Raw genomic sequence first — 15,589 nt, forward strand, 5'->3', positions numbered from 1 at the left:
AGAGGAAGAGAGAAATCCACATCCCCCCCCATGCAGAGAGAAAGCGTGCACATGCGCGTGCACACAGAGAGAGAAAGAGAGAACAAACCTGCTGTACATACATTCTTTACTTTTCTGTGGGGCCTGGGAAAAAGTCAGATCAATAGAACTAAAACATGTTCCTGAATTGACATGATTTGTACATGGTATCCCCCCAAACCACCTTCAAATTGAAGCTTACAGTAGTATCTAGGAGGCACAGTTGAAGTCACTTGCCAGTACCACCATAGTGCAAAAATGTGGATCTGAGGTGGAGATTTTTACAAGGGAGTTCCCCCTCCCAAACACCATAAACTCATAGGTCACCTCTATCTCCAAAGATGTGTTCTGTGATTTGACAGTGGGTTTTTTTGGCATCCCATCATGAAGGTTCATGAGGACCTGCGCTTAATATAATCTGGGTTGTTTAACCCTTGGTGAAGCTGTGGTGTGTGTGGGGTGCATGCAGCTGGTATTTTGAATATGCAAACCCTGCTTGGGGGTTGTCATTTCGTGTGAACCCAACGAGCGTGGGTTATGCGGGAGTTAAACAATGCTCATATAGCCCATAGTTTGTTTAACTCTTGCATAATCCATACTTGCCAGGTTCACGTGACATGACACCCCCCAAGTGGGGGTTTCAAATGCAACCTGGCACCTGTGTGCTCTTTTAATGGGCATGACTGGGGAAGGCAATGGCAAACCACCCCGCTATAGTCTGCCATGAAAACACCAGCGAAAGCGGCGTCCCTCTAGGAGTCAGCAATGACTTGGTGCTTGCACAGGAGGAACCTTTCCTTTTCCTTTTAATGGGAGTTTTCCCCCCCAAAAAACTTGTTTGAGGTAGTGGTTTGCATTTTACATTCATACTGCCATAAAGAAATGTTACTGTACTGTAGAAATCCAAATAGCATGTTTGCCAGTCAGGATGTTCACCCAAATATGAATTCATCTTGCACCCTTGAAAGCTGCTTTGGAAAGCATAAATAACTCCTCATGTTCCAGGTAAGTACTGTTGGGACAGTACCCCCTCCCTCCAGCCACTCCATCGAGCAAAAGTATTGGCCATGTACTGTGTAACAAAATTAGCTTCAGAATTCCAGTCTGCTTCTGATTTGTACTGCTGTCACTTAGGATAAAGTATTGCAGCAAGACTGTCTCAACTAATCATATCTTCCCTGGATTTGGTGGTTAAACTTTGTGCAGCTCATGTTTATATTTTATGCACAACACAAATAATTTAATTCCTTTCTTTTTATATCATACTACAAACTTTAAATTACTTTGGAACAGAAACGGAAGATATAAATAGGTTATTTTCAAGTATGAGTGTCCTTTAATTCTAATGGTGCTAAATAAACTTTAAAGAAATAAATCCTCTATGCTGCAAATACTGCCACTGCCACTTGCCTGTGATACTGACTTGATGGCATTCCAGAGTGATTTGTATTCTGCATAGAGTGGATTAAACTTGCTGTAGCAGAATCCTTGTGAGGAACCCTCCACTTTGAAAACACATCAGCCAGAATTAGTCAGTGGTACACAATATCATTAAGAGCAAGGTAACAGATGGGAGTTGAAGGTTTGGGAAAAGCCACATGGTTACAAATAGATGTATCTTGAAGTTCTAGTTGTTTCTTGCAGCCCCCGTGTATTTTTCTTTGAGATTATTCAGTTGAAAGAATTTGAGTGGGGTTGGTTGCTGCTGTTTTTGGAAGTCAGTGTTCTTTTTTTAAAAATCCTGACTTAAGCATTTAAGGAGCTTCCATCTTGGTTTTGAGTATTAACTCATAAAATAGTTATGGTATAAATCATCTGTAAAAACTGCTTTCCCCTGAAACTCTAGGCAAAAGGTCGTGGAAGGTAGTCTCACTCATCCATTTGCCCTGACGCTGGCTGGAGATACCCTGTACTGGACAGACTGGCAGACACGCTCCATTCATGCTTGCAACAAAAAGACTGGAGAGAAAAGGAGAGAAATACTAAGTTCACTGTACTCACCAATGGACATCCAAGTTTTGAGCCCTGAAAGGCAACCGTATTGTATGTTTCCTATGTTTATTTGCAGTTTTTATATATTTATTTATATAGGCCCTGTTCAGATGCACAATGGGGAAGCCTGGTTAGGCTAACCATGGTACATGATGATTACTGCTAACCACTGCGAGTGCTACTGCCACAGGTGCAGATAACCATGTTCCGCAATATGGTTAGATGAACCATTTTCTAACTACCCTCTCTGCTACAGCAACCTGCAGTCCTCCAGATGGGCAGCCATGCATCCCAGTAGCCTTTGCGCTTGGGCCTCGGTGGCTACTACTCCTTTGGCTACTCGTGCCCCAGAGCTCTGTGGCAGCTGTCAATTAACCATGGAGGCTGTTCAGACATCATGCTAAGCCATGGTACAGCCCACTAACAATCTTGCAGCAAGTGGTTAGTGAACGTGGTTAGTCTGTGGTTAATAAACCACCACGATTGGGACAGATGCTGTTCAGATATCATGCTAAGCCAACATGGTTAGCTCAAAACTCCTAACCATCATGGCTTAATGTAGTGTCTGAACAGGGCCACTTTTTTCATTACTGCAACGTTAGCAAGCATTGTGAATGGCAAGTTAGACTGAAATTTAGCTGGTTATGTGATCAGCTAAAGTCCTGGATTTGACCATCCTTTGGGGAAGAGTGCTTTAAATTGTTTTGCTGCCACAATGTTTACAAAATACTCATGACCCCAAGCTTTGGAAGCAAATAGGAACTCCCTTGTACTCCGCATCTCATCCTCTGATGTCTTAACTCTTGCAGTAACTTCCTTGATCTCTGCTGTGCCCTACCCCTTGATGTCATTACTAATCTGGGATGTTTCAGTGGGACTTCGCAGGTGGAGGTGCCACAGTTCCTCAAATTGTCGCTGGCTAAGCTGCTGTGATGTTAGTGGGGCCAGACAAGCTAGAGCTTTACAGCTGAATAATGATATAGAGGTGTGAAACTTGGAATTCAAGTTCTCCAAGTCCACAAGTCACTTTCGTTAAATATAATAACTAATTATTGCTTGGGTACCTTGGACTTGTAAACAGTGTATTGGAGCAGAATAGGAGAATGGTTTCCAAGCCTTTAGATGAGATTGTCATTATTTGCTGATACATGTGATTCCTAGTACAAGTAGAACATGTGTTAGAAAGTAGAGCCAAACAAATGTAAATTCTTCATTCAGAAGAGATCTGCAAGCCCCCTTTACCTGTTCGTCTAGACAGCCTTTTATCTAGAATTGATTGCTGATGTTTATCGTATCACCTATACCATTCCTTAAAATAGCTTTAAATGAGTGATTCTAAGGAATTGCTTCCCTCCAGCCCATTGCATTTATTTAGTCTCTTGCTGCTGTTGTACATTATGCTAGAATCTCAAAATGGCTATTGAGATCCTTTGCAGCAGGAAGAGCTAATTTGCTCTGTGTCTGACTTAGGATATGAATTTCTCCTTTTATTCCACGTGGATGGAGCTTCTATCTTTATCAAGGAAGTTTGGGGGGAAAGATGGAGTAGATAACACACCCTGCAGCTTATGCATTGTTCAGGAAATTGTAGCTTGTGGGTGCTAAATGTTGGAAAGGTACGCAGTAAGCTTACAATTTATCCCAGGAATCAATATTCTGTCATTTTAGTAGGCACTTGCTGTTGGATCTAGCATTGAACAAATCTGAAAGTTTTGGTCTCTGTGCATGGTGCTTCCTGTACTTTGAAAAGGCAGGATGGTTGACAGTAAACAGTCATGGAGTAAACAAAGGAATTTGGGATCTGCTGTAGCTGAGAAACAGGTGCAATACTTCAGTAGAAGGCACTGGGCATGTGCTCTGCTACAGGGTGTCCTTGCGTTCCAGATGGGGTTGTGTGGTGCTCTCTGAATTCCTGACATTTCTGTCAGCTGAGGGAATGTCCCGCCCTTGGGTCACAGTATTTCTGGACAGTAGCAAGGAAAACCTGGTGCACAGGGAAATACTATCTGCTAGAAATAGCTCAGATACCACTGTCTCTTGACTAGGATCGGATTTGGATTCCATCTCTCCCAAGTTGTTATATATTGCTGGTCTGATTATGGCCCATGTATCAGACAGTCTGAGAGTGAGCGGAATATTAACTTCTCAGTTGCTTAGCACTCCTGAATTATCATCCCCTTTTGTATTGTTGGATGCCTTTCTTTTTGATGTCATAATCTAGCCAAATCATTTCCAGGAGATGGTGAAACAAAACTAAAAACACCTTAAACTGCTCAGGTGTGAGTGTGAGACACACTGACTACATGCATAGCCACAGTGGAGTGTGTGCATGGTACTAGTAAATGCAGCTTTTGTTCTTCAAGCATATTTTGTAGATGCCACAGGAAATCTCTTTAACAATCCTTGTATTGGGAGAAAGGAGCACTTTTCTCATCTATTAAGGTTCCCATAGTTTTCTACAGATCTCTCCACTCCACTCTAGGTTCGCTAAAGAGGGTGGGTCTTTTGGGGTGTTCAGTCTAAAAGTCTTTAAAGGAGTCTGGTGGACAAAGTGCTGAACTTCACCCTTGAAATTAGACATATGTTTTTCAAGATTTGTACCTAGGGTCATATTGTTTAAATCTATGGGTTCAGACTCTCAGTTTTTTTGTCCCCCAACAACTCAGAGTTCTGGGTTCAGATGTCACAATAAACAACAAAGCATCCCAGGGTTGTTTATCTCAACAGGAGCAGGGGGGCATGCAGGCACCAGCGCGCACACTCACTCCCGCTTGTCTTCTCAGCAGCTCATGGTTTGTCACAACATGTGAATCAGGTCATTGTAATTTTAGATGATCTAAAATGTTTTGGCTGTGATTAAGACTTTGCTTTAAGTTCTTTAGCAAGCATGACTGAGTAGAAAACAGCTGAGCTGAGAAATATTTAAAACATCATAGTAGAGTGACAGATCAAGGGTGCAATCTGTAGTTTGCTGTATGATCCCCATTGAAACAAATGGGGATTGCACAGGTGCAATTGGATTGTAGTCTAAGGCCATGATCCAAATTAGCAGGACATGCGTAGCATCTGCATGTACCCTTGCATTTTTTTACACTTTCAGGCGCTGCCCGACAGAAGCCCCAAGCTGCTTTTTGAACTCCTACAAGTTTTAAGAAGCAGTTTGAAGATTTGGTACGTGCATTCTTTAAAGGGAAACTACATCATGCATCCCAGCAGCAGTTTCCCTTTAAAGAAGTCTGGTACCAAGTCTCCAAACTACTTTCAAACTATGTTTTAAGTTAAAGCAGTTGTGAGAAGGCCAGATGGGACTTTTCCAGGGAAAAATTAGTGGGTGTGCATGCGCTATATGAAATGCCTCCTTTAAGATTGGCCTAAAGGTACCTCCAGATGGAGGGCGCCAGCACTAACAATCAAAAGACATTATGCAGCAATTCCAACTTTTCCTCCTTAATAGATTATTTTTTGAGCAAAGAAAAAAGATGGAAGAAGCAGTGGGAAAACATGGGAGGGTTACAAGTTAAAGACAGTGGACATTAAATTCAGTGAATGAGGCAGGGCAGTTGCAAATGAAAGCCTCACCTGGAAGCACCCTTTGTCTCACTATGCAGCCTGTCCTGCTATCTTTTGTAATATATAGATAGATATAGATACATAGGTATTATTTATTTATTTGTTCATTTGTTTTCAGGGAAATATAAGTTCTACAAAATGTAATAAGTATATAATTTCTTTAAATTATTTTCAGAGTTGTTCAGAACAGGATACTGCAGTGTCTGCCTGCCTGGACTTCTGGGGGGAAATAAAGCTCTTTAGTTCACATCAGGGAATTGAGCTTCCTCTATGTTTTATAAAAAATGTAAATTGTTTTCTGTCTTCTCTGATTTCTGTAGTTCATACACCCTGTGAGGATGATAATGGTGGCTGCTCCCATTTGTGCTTATTGTCCCCAAGAGATCCATTTTACAGCTGTAACTGCCCCACTGGAGTCCAACTTCAAGAAGATGGGAAGACTTGCAAAGCAGGTAAGTAATCTTTATCAGTCATGTCCCTGGCCAGAAGAATGGTTGCTCAAGAGAATTCAGGCATGCCAGAAGATGGGTAGATTTAAAGATTATTTTGGACAAGTTGATTGCTTCTTTGTCTACAGACTTGAAAAGCGATTTATGTAATGACTTCTCTCTGACCTAGTTCACATGATCACCATGGCTTAAACAAGCGACAGTGGCTTATTTAAGCTGTGGTGCGTACCGGGCACCATTTGCCTAATCACCAGCTCAGGTGCAGCTTGTTATGTTATCCAAACCTGGGCAGCATGGCTTGTTGGAAGGGGAAACAGCCCTCAGATAACCCAACAACAGCTCCTTATGTGTGCTGCTATTCCTCCTCTCTCTCTCTCTCTCTCTCTCTCTCTCTCTCTCTCTCTCTCTCCAACCACTACTCTCCCCTGCCCCCAAATTACAGGGTCTTTTGTGGATATGAAATCTGTTGTAGCTAAATTCATTTGACAGAACTTCAAGGCTTCAAGTCTATAGACAATGCTTACGTATTACTGAATTCAGGGTTCGCTTAAAATACAGAGGCTGCAGATGTGAAATACATAATCACATCATATCTTAACATCATGAGGCGAGGGGGTTGAGGGCTGGTATCTCCTAGTTGGGTACATTCCAGTTCTGTTGCTGCTTTCTCTGTTTTTGTAACATCTGCTTCTAATGTATGCAGGGGGTAGAAATTGGATGCAAGTACCTATCTTGGAATGTGGATTTGTGAGCCTGGCTAGTCCCTCATTTAAGCATTCATGCATTACAAAGATTGTGTTTCTCTGTCCATTTTCTGGCTCCTTTCCTGCTTGAGGTTTTAGAATGCAAGTATGGAAAAATACTATTGAAAGGGTCCATAAGCTTATGTTGGTATACAGTCTTTAATGTAACCAGAATATAAGGTCCAGTTCACAAGTAGATCAGGATCTACCATGTATTTTTAGTGAAGGAATGATGTTTCAGCTATTTGAAAAATCAAAATGGTGTGTGACAGGAAAATTGGCTGCACTTTGGATTGCAAGTGGCAGTGCCTTGTATTTCATGTTTTATGACGTCACAAGATTCAGTTAGGTTAAATGGGAATGGTCCACATACAGAAATACCAAACTTGGATTTGAATAAATTTAGTGGGGTTTGTGTATTGTTCAGGAGTGGGGGTGGGGATGGTGTAGGGGAAGGGTGCAAAGCATAATGACAGAGAACATCTCGCTGGCCTAGTTTGTGTTGCTATCATATTAAAAAACAAAAGACTAAGTCCAAGAGCTTCACAAATCTTGTTCTTCTGCACTTGATATGAGGCTGCTATCTACCTACTTTTTATTGCAATAGCAAGCAAGAATTCCAGTAGGGATTTTGTAGTAAAACACAACATAAAATGGAAGCAATGCAGAAGTTTTACCCTGACAAATATACAAAACAGAACAGCAACTTAACAGGCAAGTTAACATGCAACATGTTAGCAAAAGGTAAACCATTTCTGCTGACACGACTTCTTACATTGTGAAAGGGAAAACGGTACTAAAGAAAAGCATGTAGGACTTGAGTGAAGTAGCAGTGCTTCCTCATGTGAGCGCCCTTAGCATCCTGTACTATAACATCCTCCACCATCAGCCTCTTGGTATTTGTAACATACCATGCGGATAATATCCTATGTTTAATTATCTTGTGTGTCATATTGGAGATACTTGCATATAATGAAACAACTTAGTTATTAAACTGTCCATTGATGTTACCTCAGTCTGGGAGAGACACGCTTGGACGCTGGTGTCCAGTGCAGTTGGCAGAGGACAGCTTGTTGTTTAATTGTAGCTTGTGAAAAACAGACAGAATATGCTGTGTTAGTTGTGCTTCTGTCTCCATTTTTCCTTCTGCTCCATGAAACAGGTAACAGATAGGCTGAAGAGGCCTGACTCTGGCAGCAGATTTTGAAGTGCTGTTAAAGGGCAGCCAATGGTAAATTATCTGGTTTGATTACATTTTTACTACCATGGTGGGGGACACCATTTGGATTTTCTGCCTGATGCATCAAAATATCTTGGGCCATCACTGCCATCAAGAAGTCTTCCATAAATACTGCGCAATATCTGAGTACAAAGTTAACAAAATAATATCTGAACTTGTATGGATAGACATTCGTAATCAGAGGAATGACCAATAAGATTTTAAAGTCACTTCCCGCCTCCCGCCCCCACTACCCCAGTTAAGTAGTTGAGAATAAAAATGACTTTTAAATGGGAAAACACATTTAAAGTCAATGATGGGGAATTGGAAGAGGAAATCAAGACGGGCTAAATTAAATATTTCTTGAATGGGCAGTGTAGCCCTAATTAAGATGTTTTTCCTGCTGAAATTAGTATTTCACTTGTACAAAAAATCAGTGTATATTTCCACATTTTAGTTTAAAGAATGAGAGAAATAAGTTTTTAGTTTGGTTTCATTAAAGATTCCAGACTAACAAAGGGCAGTTGATGAAGTATCCTAAGGAGGATGGGGTTAGGTCTGCTAAATGTCAGCCTATATCTGTGTCACCCACCTGCAATTTCTCACTCTGTTGGTATCTAGAATCATAGTGTTGGAAGTGATCTCAAAGGTCATTTATTTATTTGATTTATACCCCACCTTTCTCCCCAAAAGGCAGTGTATAGTGGCTGCTTACAAAAACAATATAAAATACATTAAAACAATAAAACACATAAATTACAAAAAAAACCCATACCAATTACAGAATAAAAACAGCATCCAAACCAACAGACCCACTTATAGGCCAAAGGCTTTGCTGAATAAAGTGATCTTTGCTTCCTGGCAGGCAGACGGCAGAGAACCTAACCTCCCTTGGGAGGGAATTCCACAGTCTGGAAGTGTCCATCAAAAAGGCTCTCTCCCATTTTGCCACCAAATGTGCTTCTTATGGTGGCTGTCTTGAAAGAAGGGCCTCTCCAATGCAGGTAGTTGAAAAAGGAAGCAAGGAAGATCTCAGGGGAGAGAATTAGAACAATTTTATTTTAAGAACCCTTTGGAGTATGTTCTATGGCCTTCTGAAAAGAAGAGAGAGAGAGAGAGAGAGAAAGCATTAGAATAACAAACCAGTATTCTTAACTGTAGGCCTTTTGATGGCCTAGAAGAAAGTTCAGTACATTGTAAATAGTGTTTTGCTTGTTAAAAATCAGTGTGCTGTGGAATATGGTTCATGAAACACTCAATAATAACAACAACAACAACATCTCCCCTAGTGGTCTAGATCTTGATGTACCAAACCATGGTGGCCATTGCCTGCTACATTCCCCTTCTGCCTCTTCCTGTCTCTGTGACTTTTTTAGCTATAGTTTTGTATGGACATATGCAATGCTGCAAATGTAACTTGTATCTGGTAGAAAGCAAGACCAGTTTCATTTACCCCTCCTGCTGCAGTTGTGTTAATGACATGTTTTCTAAGGTACCGAAACAAAGTTTTTTCTGCGTCCCTTAAAAAAAGTCCTCTTTCACAGCTTTAGAAACCCTTGCTGAATGCTCAGAACAAGCTTTTCAAAACATTCATATTGACCTTGTGTTTCTGGCAATGGGAAACAGCCCCAGTGGGCATTTAGTACTTTGGCTAAGGGCACAGAAATGAGTGACTGTTTATATGGCGTTAGCACCTTTGTATTGTTGGGCCAGACATTCTTTCAAGGGCTTTCTGTCAAAAGGGGGGAAAGTGGGATGGGAACAGGAAGTCTGGTTTTGCATAAGAATGTGGCTTTTTAGTTCAGTTTTATGGATTATTTCTTTCCCAAGCTCTGCATCTTTTGTGGCTAGCTGCCTTATGCCAACATCCATGTGCTTTGATTCTTGCTCCTATTAATTAACTCCTTGGTTGCCAGAGGCTGGCTTTAATTCATTATTCAGAGGGAAAGAAATTACTTGGGTTTCAGACTGAATACACATTGGTACAACCTGCATAGGTCAGTTTGTACTTCCCTCAAGAATCAGATCCTTCGGATAAGTACTTTTCACATAGCAGACAACCTCTTCAGCATTGTTGCAAACCTTGATTTAGGGTGAAATTAGATAAGATGTAGGAGAGCCAGGATTTTTTTTTTTAAAGTGAAGAGCAGCCAACCAAGTGGTCGGACCAAGGCCATGGCACTAGGGGAAGGGGTGTTAATCCTTTCCCCCCACCCATTTCCCCTGATTTTAGTATCTCCTTCTGAAACTACTATTTGCCCTATGGGAGAAAGCGTAGTATCGTGTGTCTTATTCTGTCTTAAGCCTAGTGTAGAACTCTTGTGATATTTCCTAGTACTGAATTGAAATGCTGCTGTTCTTGTCCCCCACTGCTCTCTTATTTTAATTTTTTTTTACAGGTCACTTATCGGAAAACCTAACTTCACTATCGACTTAAGAATGCAAATGTCACAACAGCATGTAGTTGCTGAAAACAATGGTGATGCGCCTGATTATCTTATAGGAGGGAGGAAGTAGCAGTGTATTGAAGCTGTAGCCATGACTTAATTGTAAAAACATTAGGCTTGATATTGTGAGGTATAACCTTAAATACAGGGTTATACCTCACAGTGGACATCTTCATTGGTGTTATAAGATGTGAGCTAACCAGTTTGATCGGATGACTTGTTGTTTTCCAAACAGGGGTTTTGTATCCAATGGGTTGCATCCAATGTTAATCTAACTTAACTCCTATTCATTTCAGTGGGTCTACTTTAAGTGTGACTTCGATTGGATACAACCCAAAAATTCAACAAAAAATGAAACTTGCAGCAAGCTTTAAGTGGCTATTAATACACACACTCTGACACACACACATGCAAAGAAGCAGACATATACACAAGAAGATATATCTCCTTTTAGATGTGGAGAGGCTTACGTTGGTGGATAGTAGGCCTCTTCAGCCTGTCTGTTACCTGTCCTTTTTTTAACTGGAAGTAATGGTTTAGTTAACATATATAGAAGCTTATCTCTCTGATTTTTATAATATTTAAACTATCTCTAAGAATATAATAACAAAAATCCTCATTTAAAGAACCTCACTATTTTTATAACAGCTGCCTTAGCTATTTATTGGATTGTAAATGTTGAATGTGCATTTTTCCTCATGAGTCTTAGTGAGGGCAGCAAGTTGTACTGAGTTTTTTTGATGGGGGGGGAACAATTCAAAGTAACTGTTTCAGAGTAAATGTGAAACAATTCATACATGGTGGCATTCCTTTGCCTTTAATTCCCTGTTAGACCCTGTAATAGTAGCATTTATCATGCAGTTCATTTTAATAAAATAAAACTGCCTACAATGATCATGTTGTTTTCTTCTCCATGTGAAGATCAGTGTTAACAACTGGTTAATATGAAACTTCATTGTGTTGAATTTTCATTGTTTGGCATGTTGGCAAGAATATTAACGAGCATGGTAATTTCCCTCCATCCCCTGCATTTCTCTTCGTCTATGTTCTCTCCCAGTACCTGCAGGGGAAACTCACCAGATAATTTACTCTGTTACACATATATACATACATATACATATACATATACATATACAGCTCATATATGTATGGCTCTTAAAAATCAGTTTGGGTTTAATAAAAGTGAAGGTGTGTTCTGTATTTAAGGGGCCCAGATCGTGTAGCTTTACAGTGTAATTACAGTGATCTGTTTTCCAAAGGTGGTAATAATTGTATGATTTGTGAATTAATGTTTTATAAGTTGCTAATCTTCCCCTCCCAAAGTCATTCCCAGCAAAATGGTGGCTGTAAAAGCAGTCGTTGAAGTAGGGGAAGGAAAAGGAAGGGGGCTAGAGAAGCACCCACAATAGAGCATTGTTCTAGTCTGATGAGTAGACAGACAAATGGGAAAGGAATAGCATGGCATTTTCTGGTGTGGATTAGCAAAGGCAACCAGTGCTGTCTACATTTGTTTAGGTTGGGTGAATAAATTGGAACATTTGTTACTGTATTATAGATGTCTTGTCACTTGTCAAATGTGAAGTGGGCCAAGGGGAGAATGACAAACAGCTCTTGTTGAGCTGGCGAGGTGGACTGCTTTGCTGCTGTCAGCTCTGATTGGACTTAATTTTGTAAATAGAATGCAGCTGCCATTTTCAGAGCTGAAACATGAATTTTTAATAACAGCAGCACAAAATAACCAACTTGGAAAGTGCTACATCTAGTGTGGATATTTAAAATACAAAACTAATGAATTAAAGAGAGCACTACTTTGGCTATAAACTATCCCCCCCCCACTATTTTCTGCATAGCTTCTCATTAACTACAAAATGAGAATATAGTGTTCAGGGACTGAGGATAAATGGACCAACACGTGTTTTGTGGTGTGTTTTTCCTTTCAGATTTAGTTATAGTTAGCAGGTGTTCCTAAATGCAACTCATTAAAATGTATAGGCTTATATGGATGTTAGTTTTATCAGATCAGCTGACAAAAGATCTGTGACATTTTGGGAATGGAAAGACAAAACAGGTTAGACAACTTAATAGTGGGTGGTGGTGGTGGCAGATGAAAAAGTTTTGTACTACTAAAAAAAAACAACCTACTTCAGTGTGGGAAATCTAAGGAGAGCCCAGGTTTCTTGCTTACCCTCTTTAACATAAGAAATTTGTGCAGTTTTTTCCCTTGCTAATTGAGTGAGTCATATGGTGTTACATATACATTCTTTTCCTTTTTTTTCCCTAGCAAATAGTTGTTGATGGGTATAGATATAAAGTTTTAAAAACACTGAGAGCATGCGTATTTCCTTAAATAATGCTTTAGATTCCCTTGTTAGCTGGGGAAGGGATTTTCCAGCACAAAGTCAGATTGGCTGGTGAACCTAGATTTTGGGAGCAGGGTTTTTCTCCTGTATACCACGTGAGAAATAGCTGACTGCCTGGCTTACTTTTAAGCATCTGTGGAATGGGCTAATATTTGTATGGTCTGTTTTATATGTAGTGAGTTTTACTTTGAGAGATTGAGGTTGAATTAGCTAACTGTTAGGTATATTGAACTCTACTACCAGCAATGGAAAAATCTCAGGTGCCTCAGAACTTGACCCCTCCCGCCCCATCAATGTTGCCTGCAATCGACTGCATATATGATCTGGAAACGGGATTGCAGCCTTGCATTTTCATAGTATATATCTTCACAGTGATTCCTGGTGTCATAGTTATGTGAATAGACACATCCCTTGATTTAAGCAAAAGCAGAAACTTTTGAGCATGTTTAGTTGAGTTAGTTCCACATTTGAAAATGAGTATAAAGCACGCAGTGCTTAAGGAATTAAAATATGTACCAGATCATGTGTTGGGATATACTAATGGATCATAAGTAGTGGTGGGGTCAGATGGATGGGAACTTCTGAGTGAATTACTAGTTGGTGAGAAGTAAAGGCTGTAGAGACAGTACTGCAGCATAGGAAAGTGTTTGTATTTGAGATTATATGTTTGAAATACAATTTATATGGCAAGTACTTGGAAATTCATATAGAACAAGTTCCAAACACTTGATTTTAGAATGCTTTGTTTTCTGCTGTATTCTGTATTGCATGGGAAATTTTGGAAATGTGTTCTTGATGAAGAAGATAATGTCCTCTTTGCACAGTTAACTTGCACGAAGCTTACTCTATATCTCACCATTGCTGGAGGCAGCATGGGTCCAGCATTTGCTGCCTTAGAAAACAGAGGTCAGAGCAACAGCAACTAGGCCTAGCTGTGTAAGTTCAGGATAACTCAGGGATGTGTACTACTTGCAGAGTTAAATGGGGGATGAGTGCCCCTGTGATACTCCCCAGGCTTCCAGTGCTTTTACCCTGTACTGAATGTACTGCGTTCAGAAATAAGGTTGTATTTACCAACTAAAGCATTTACTTTGTATTTGAATTACTCAGATATATATTTTTTCTAACTCTGTATCTAGCACAAGAGGCTAGAATAGAGTTGGGAACTGGAGCAGGAAGGGTGCATCTGGAATACAAAATTCTGGTGGGTCCCACCTCCCTCAAAAGTCTGACACAATGTTTGCCTGAACCACACTTGGAACTGCTGAGACACAAAATCCCTTTCAACAGTGAATCTTAATTACTCTATTTTTTATATCTTAAATGTTTTACCAAGGTTCTCAGAAAAATTCAGTTTTCCAAGGTCACTGTGCTAATTGGTACCTACCGGTTTATGGATAACAAACAAATTCTTGCAACAGTGTGTCCTGGCTCTGTGTGTCTCCTCTCAGACAGGAGTTATTAGGGCATTAAAAAAAAAAAAACTTATGAAAGTAACCCTCCACCCATATTCTTCAGGTTCTTAGCCTTTTATAGGCTTTTAAACAACAATGGGACTTTCGTTAGTACTTGCTGTGATATTTGTAGCTCAGTATGTTGTTGGAAACCTTGCTTTTGTACTTAAACTATGTCTTATGGAGTTGTCATCAAGGCAGCGATTATTTATTTCAAGAGAGTTCTTTATTTTGGTTTTTCTAGGGAGACTTTTGATATGTTTGGATGTGCATTATTTCATTGTATCCAACACTGTAGGTAACTGCTCTGTGGATCTACCTATTACTTCCTCACTGAAGCAGCCACAACCTGGACTCCAAACTGCATGGGGATCAAGTTAGTCATCAGGGGGTGGGGGTGGGGGCAGTTGGGTGTATGAGTCTGTAACTGCATATGCAAGATGACAGTTGAGGGTCCTGAAATTAAAAAAGGGTCAAGGGGCTTTGGAGAAAAACGTGAGGAGGCTTCTTTTAAGAAGCAGAAGCATAGAACTATCTTCATAGTGGGAAGGAAACAGGAGATGTTATCTGGGGATGGTCTAGCAGGAACTATATGTAAGCCCTATATGCATAAGAGGATTTTCTCCATTGGGAAGGCCCATTAGGCTCTATGTGGTGGATGGAGGACACTCCGTTTTATCCTCCATCCTTAGTAAAGGCAAACAACTTAATAGCTTGTTTTGCTATTTTGGGGACAGCTGGTGTGATGTAGTGAATAGACTTTTGGAGCTGGGCCACAGAATCTGGGTTCAAATCCCAGTGACCTACCTAATGAAACAGGATTACCAAGCTGAGGACACTCTCAGCCTAATTTATCTACCAGAGATGATTTTTTCCTCTCTGATGAGAATGTACCTTACTATTGAGACTTTAGTAATAAGATAGCTCTGTTAAGGGGTCTGTAGTGGTCAAACCTGCTGTCGACTTTGCCTCTTCAGAAAATTATATATTATGTGTTGTTTTATACCTGCTTTATGTTTTTTGTGGTTCACTGGTCAAGGGCATATGGAGTGTATTGTCATTTGGATTTCGTTTTTGTGTGCGAAGCAATGGAGACAGTTTTAAATGTTGTCAAGTGGCATGGTAATGGTATGGGAGATGAACATGGAGTCAGGCGAGCTAGTAAATGGAGCCACTAATGGTACTGGTGGTCAAACCTCTGTGTGCCACGTGAGAGTCTCCACTTTTAATAAATGAGGTTCATTGACTTTCAAAGATCAGTATTTTCTAGATGGTCTGGGTTTAAATTAAAAAATACCTTAAAAGCAGAATTCAAAATACTGGAAAGCACATATTTG

At 40.2% G+C, this 15,589-nt stretch overlaps 1 protein-coding gene across 1 annotated transcript in view; it reads left to right on the forward strand.

Annotated features, from left to right (window-relative positions):
- Nucleotides 1-15,589, forward strand: part of LRP5 (LDL receptor related protein 5) — a 169,907-nt gene that overhangs the window by 69,528 nt on the left and 84,790 nt on the right. The window contains exons 4-5 of the mRNA XM_084857481.1: nt 1,865-2,061; nt 5,901-6,032. Coding sequence (XP_084713607.1) covers nt 1,865-2,061; nt 5,901-6,032 — 329 coding nt within the window. The remainder of the gene's footprint in view (nt 1-1,864; nt 2,062-5,900; nt 6,033-15,589) is intronic.

This window comes from Heloderma suspectum, chromosome 1 (assembly GCF_057233095.1).
Source record: "Heloderma suspectum isolate Gila_16-S chromosome 1, 16-S_ref, whole genome shotgun sequence".
Lineage (NCBI taxonomy): Eukaryota > Metazoa > Chordata > Lepidosauria > Squamata > Helodermatidae > Heloderma > Heloderma suspectum.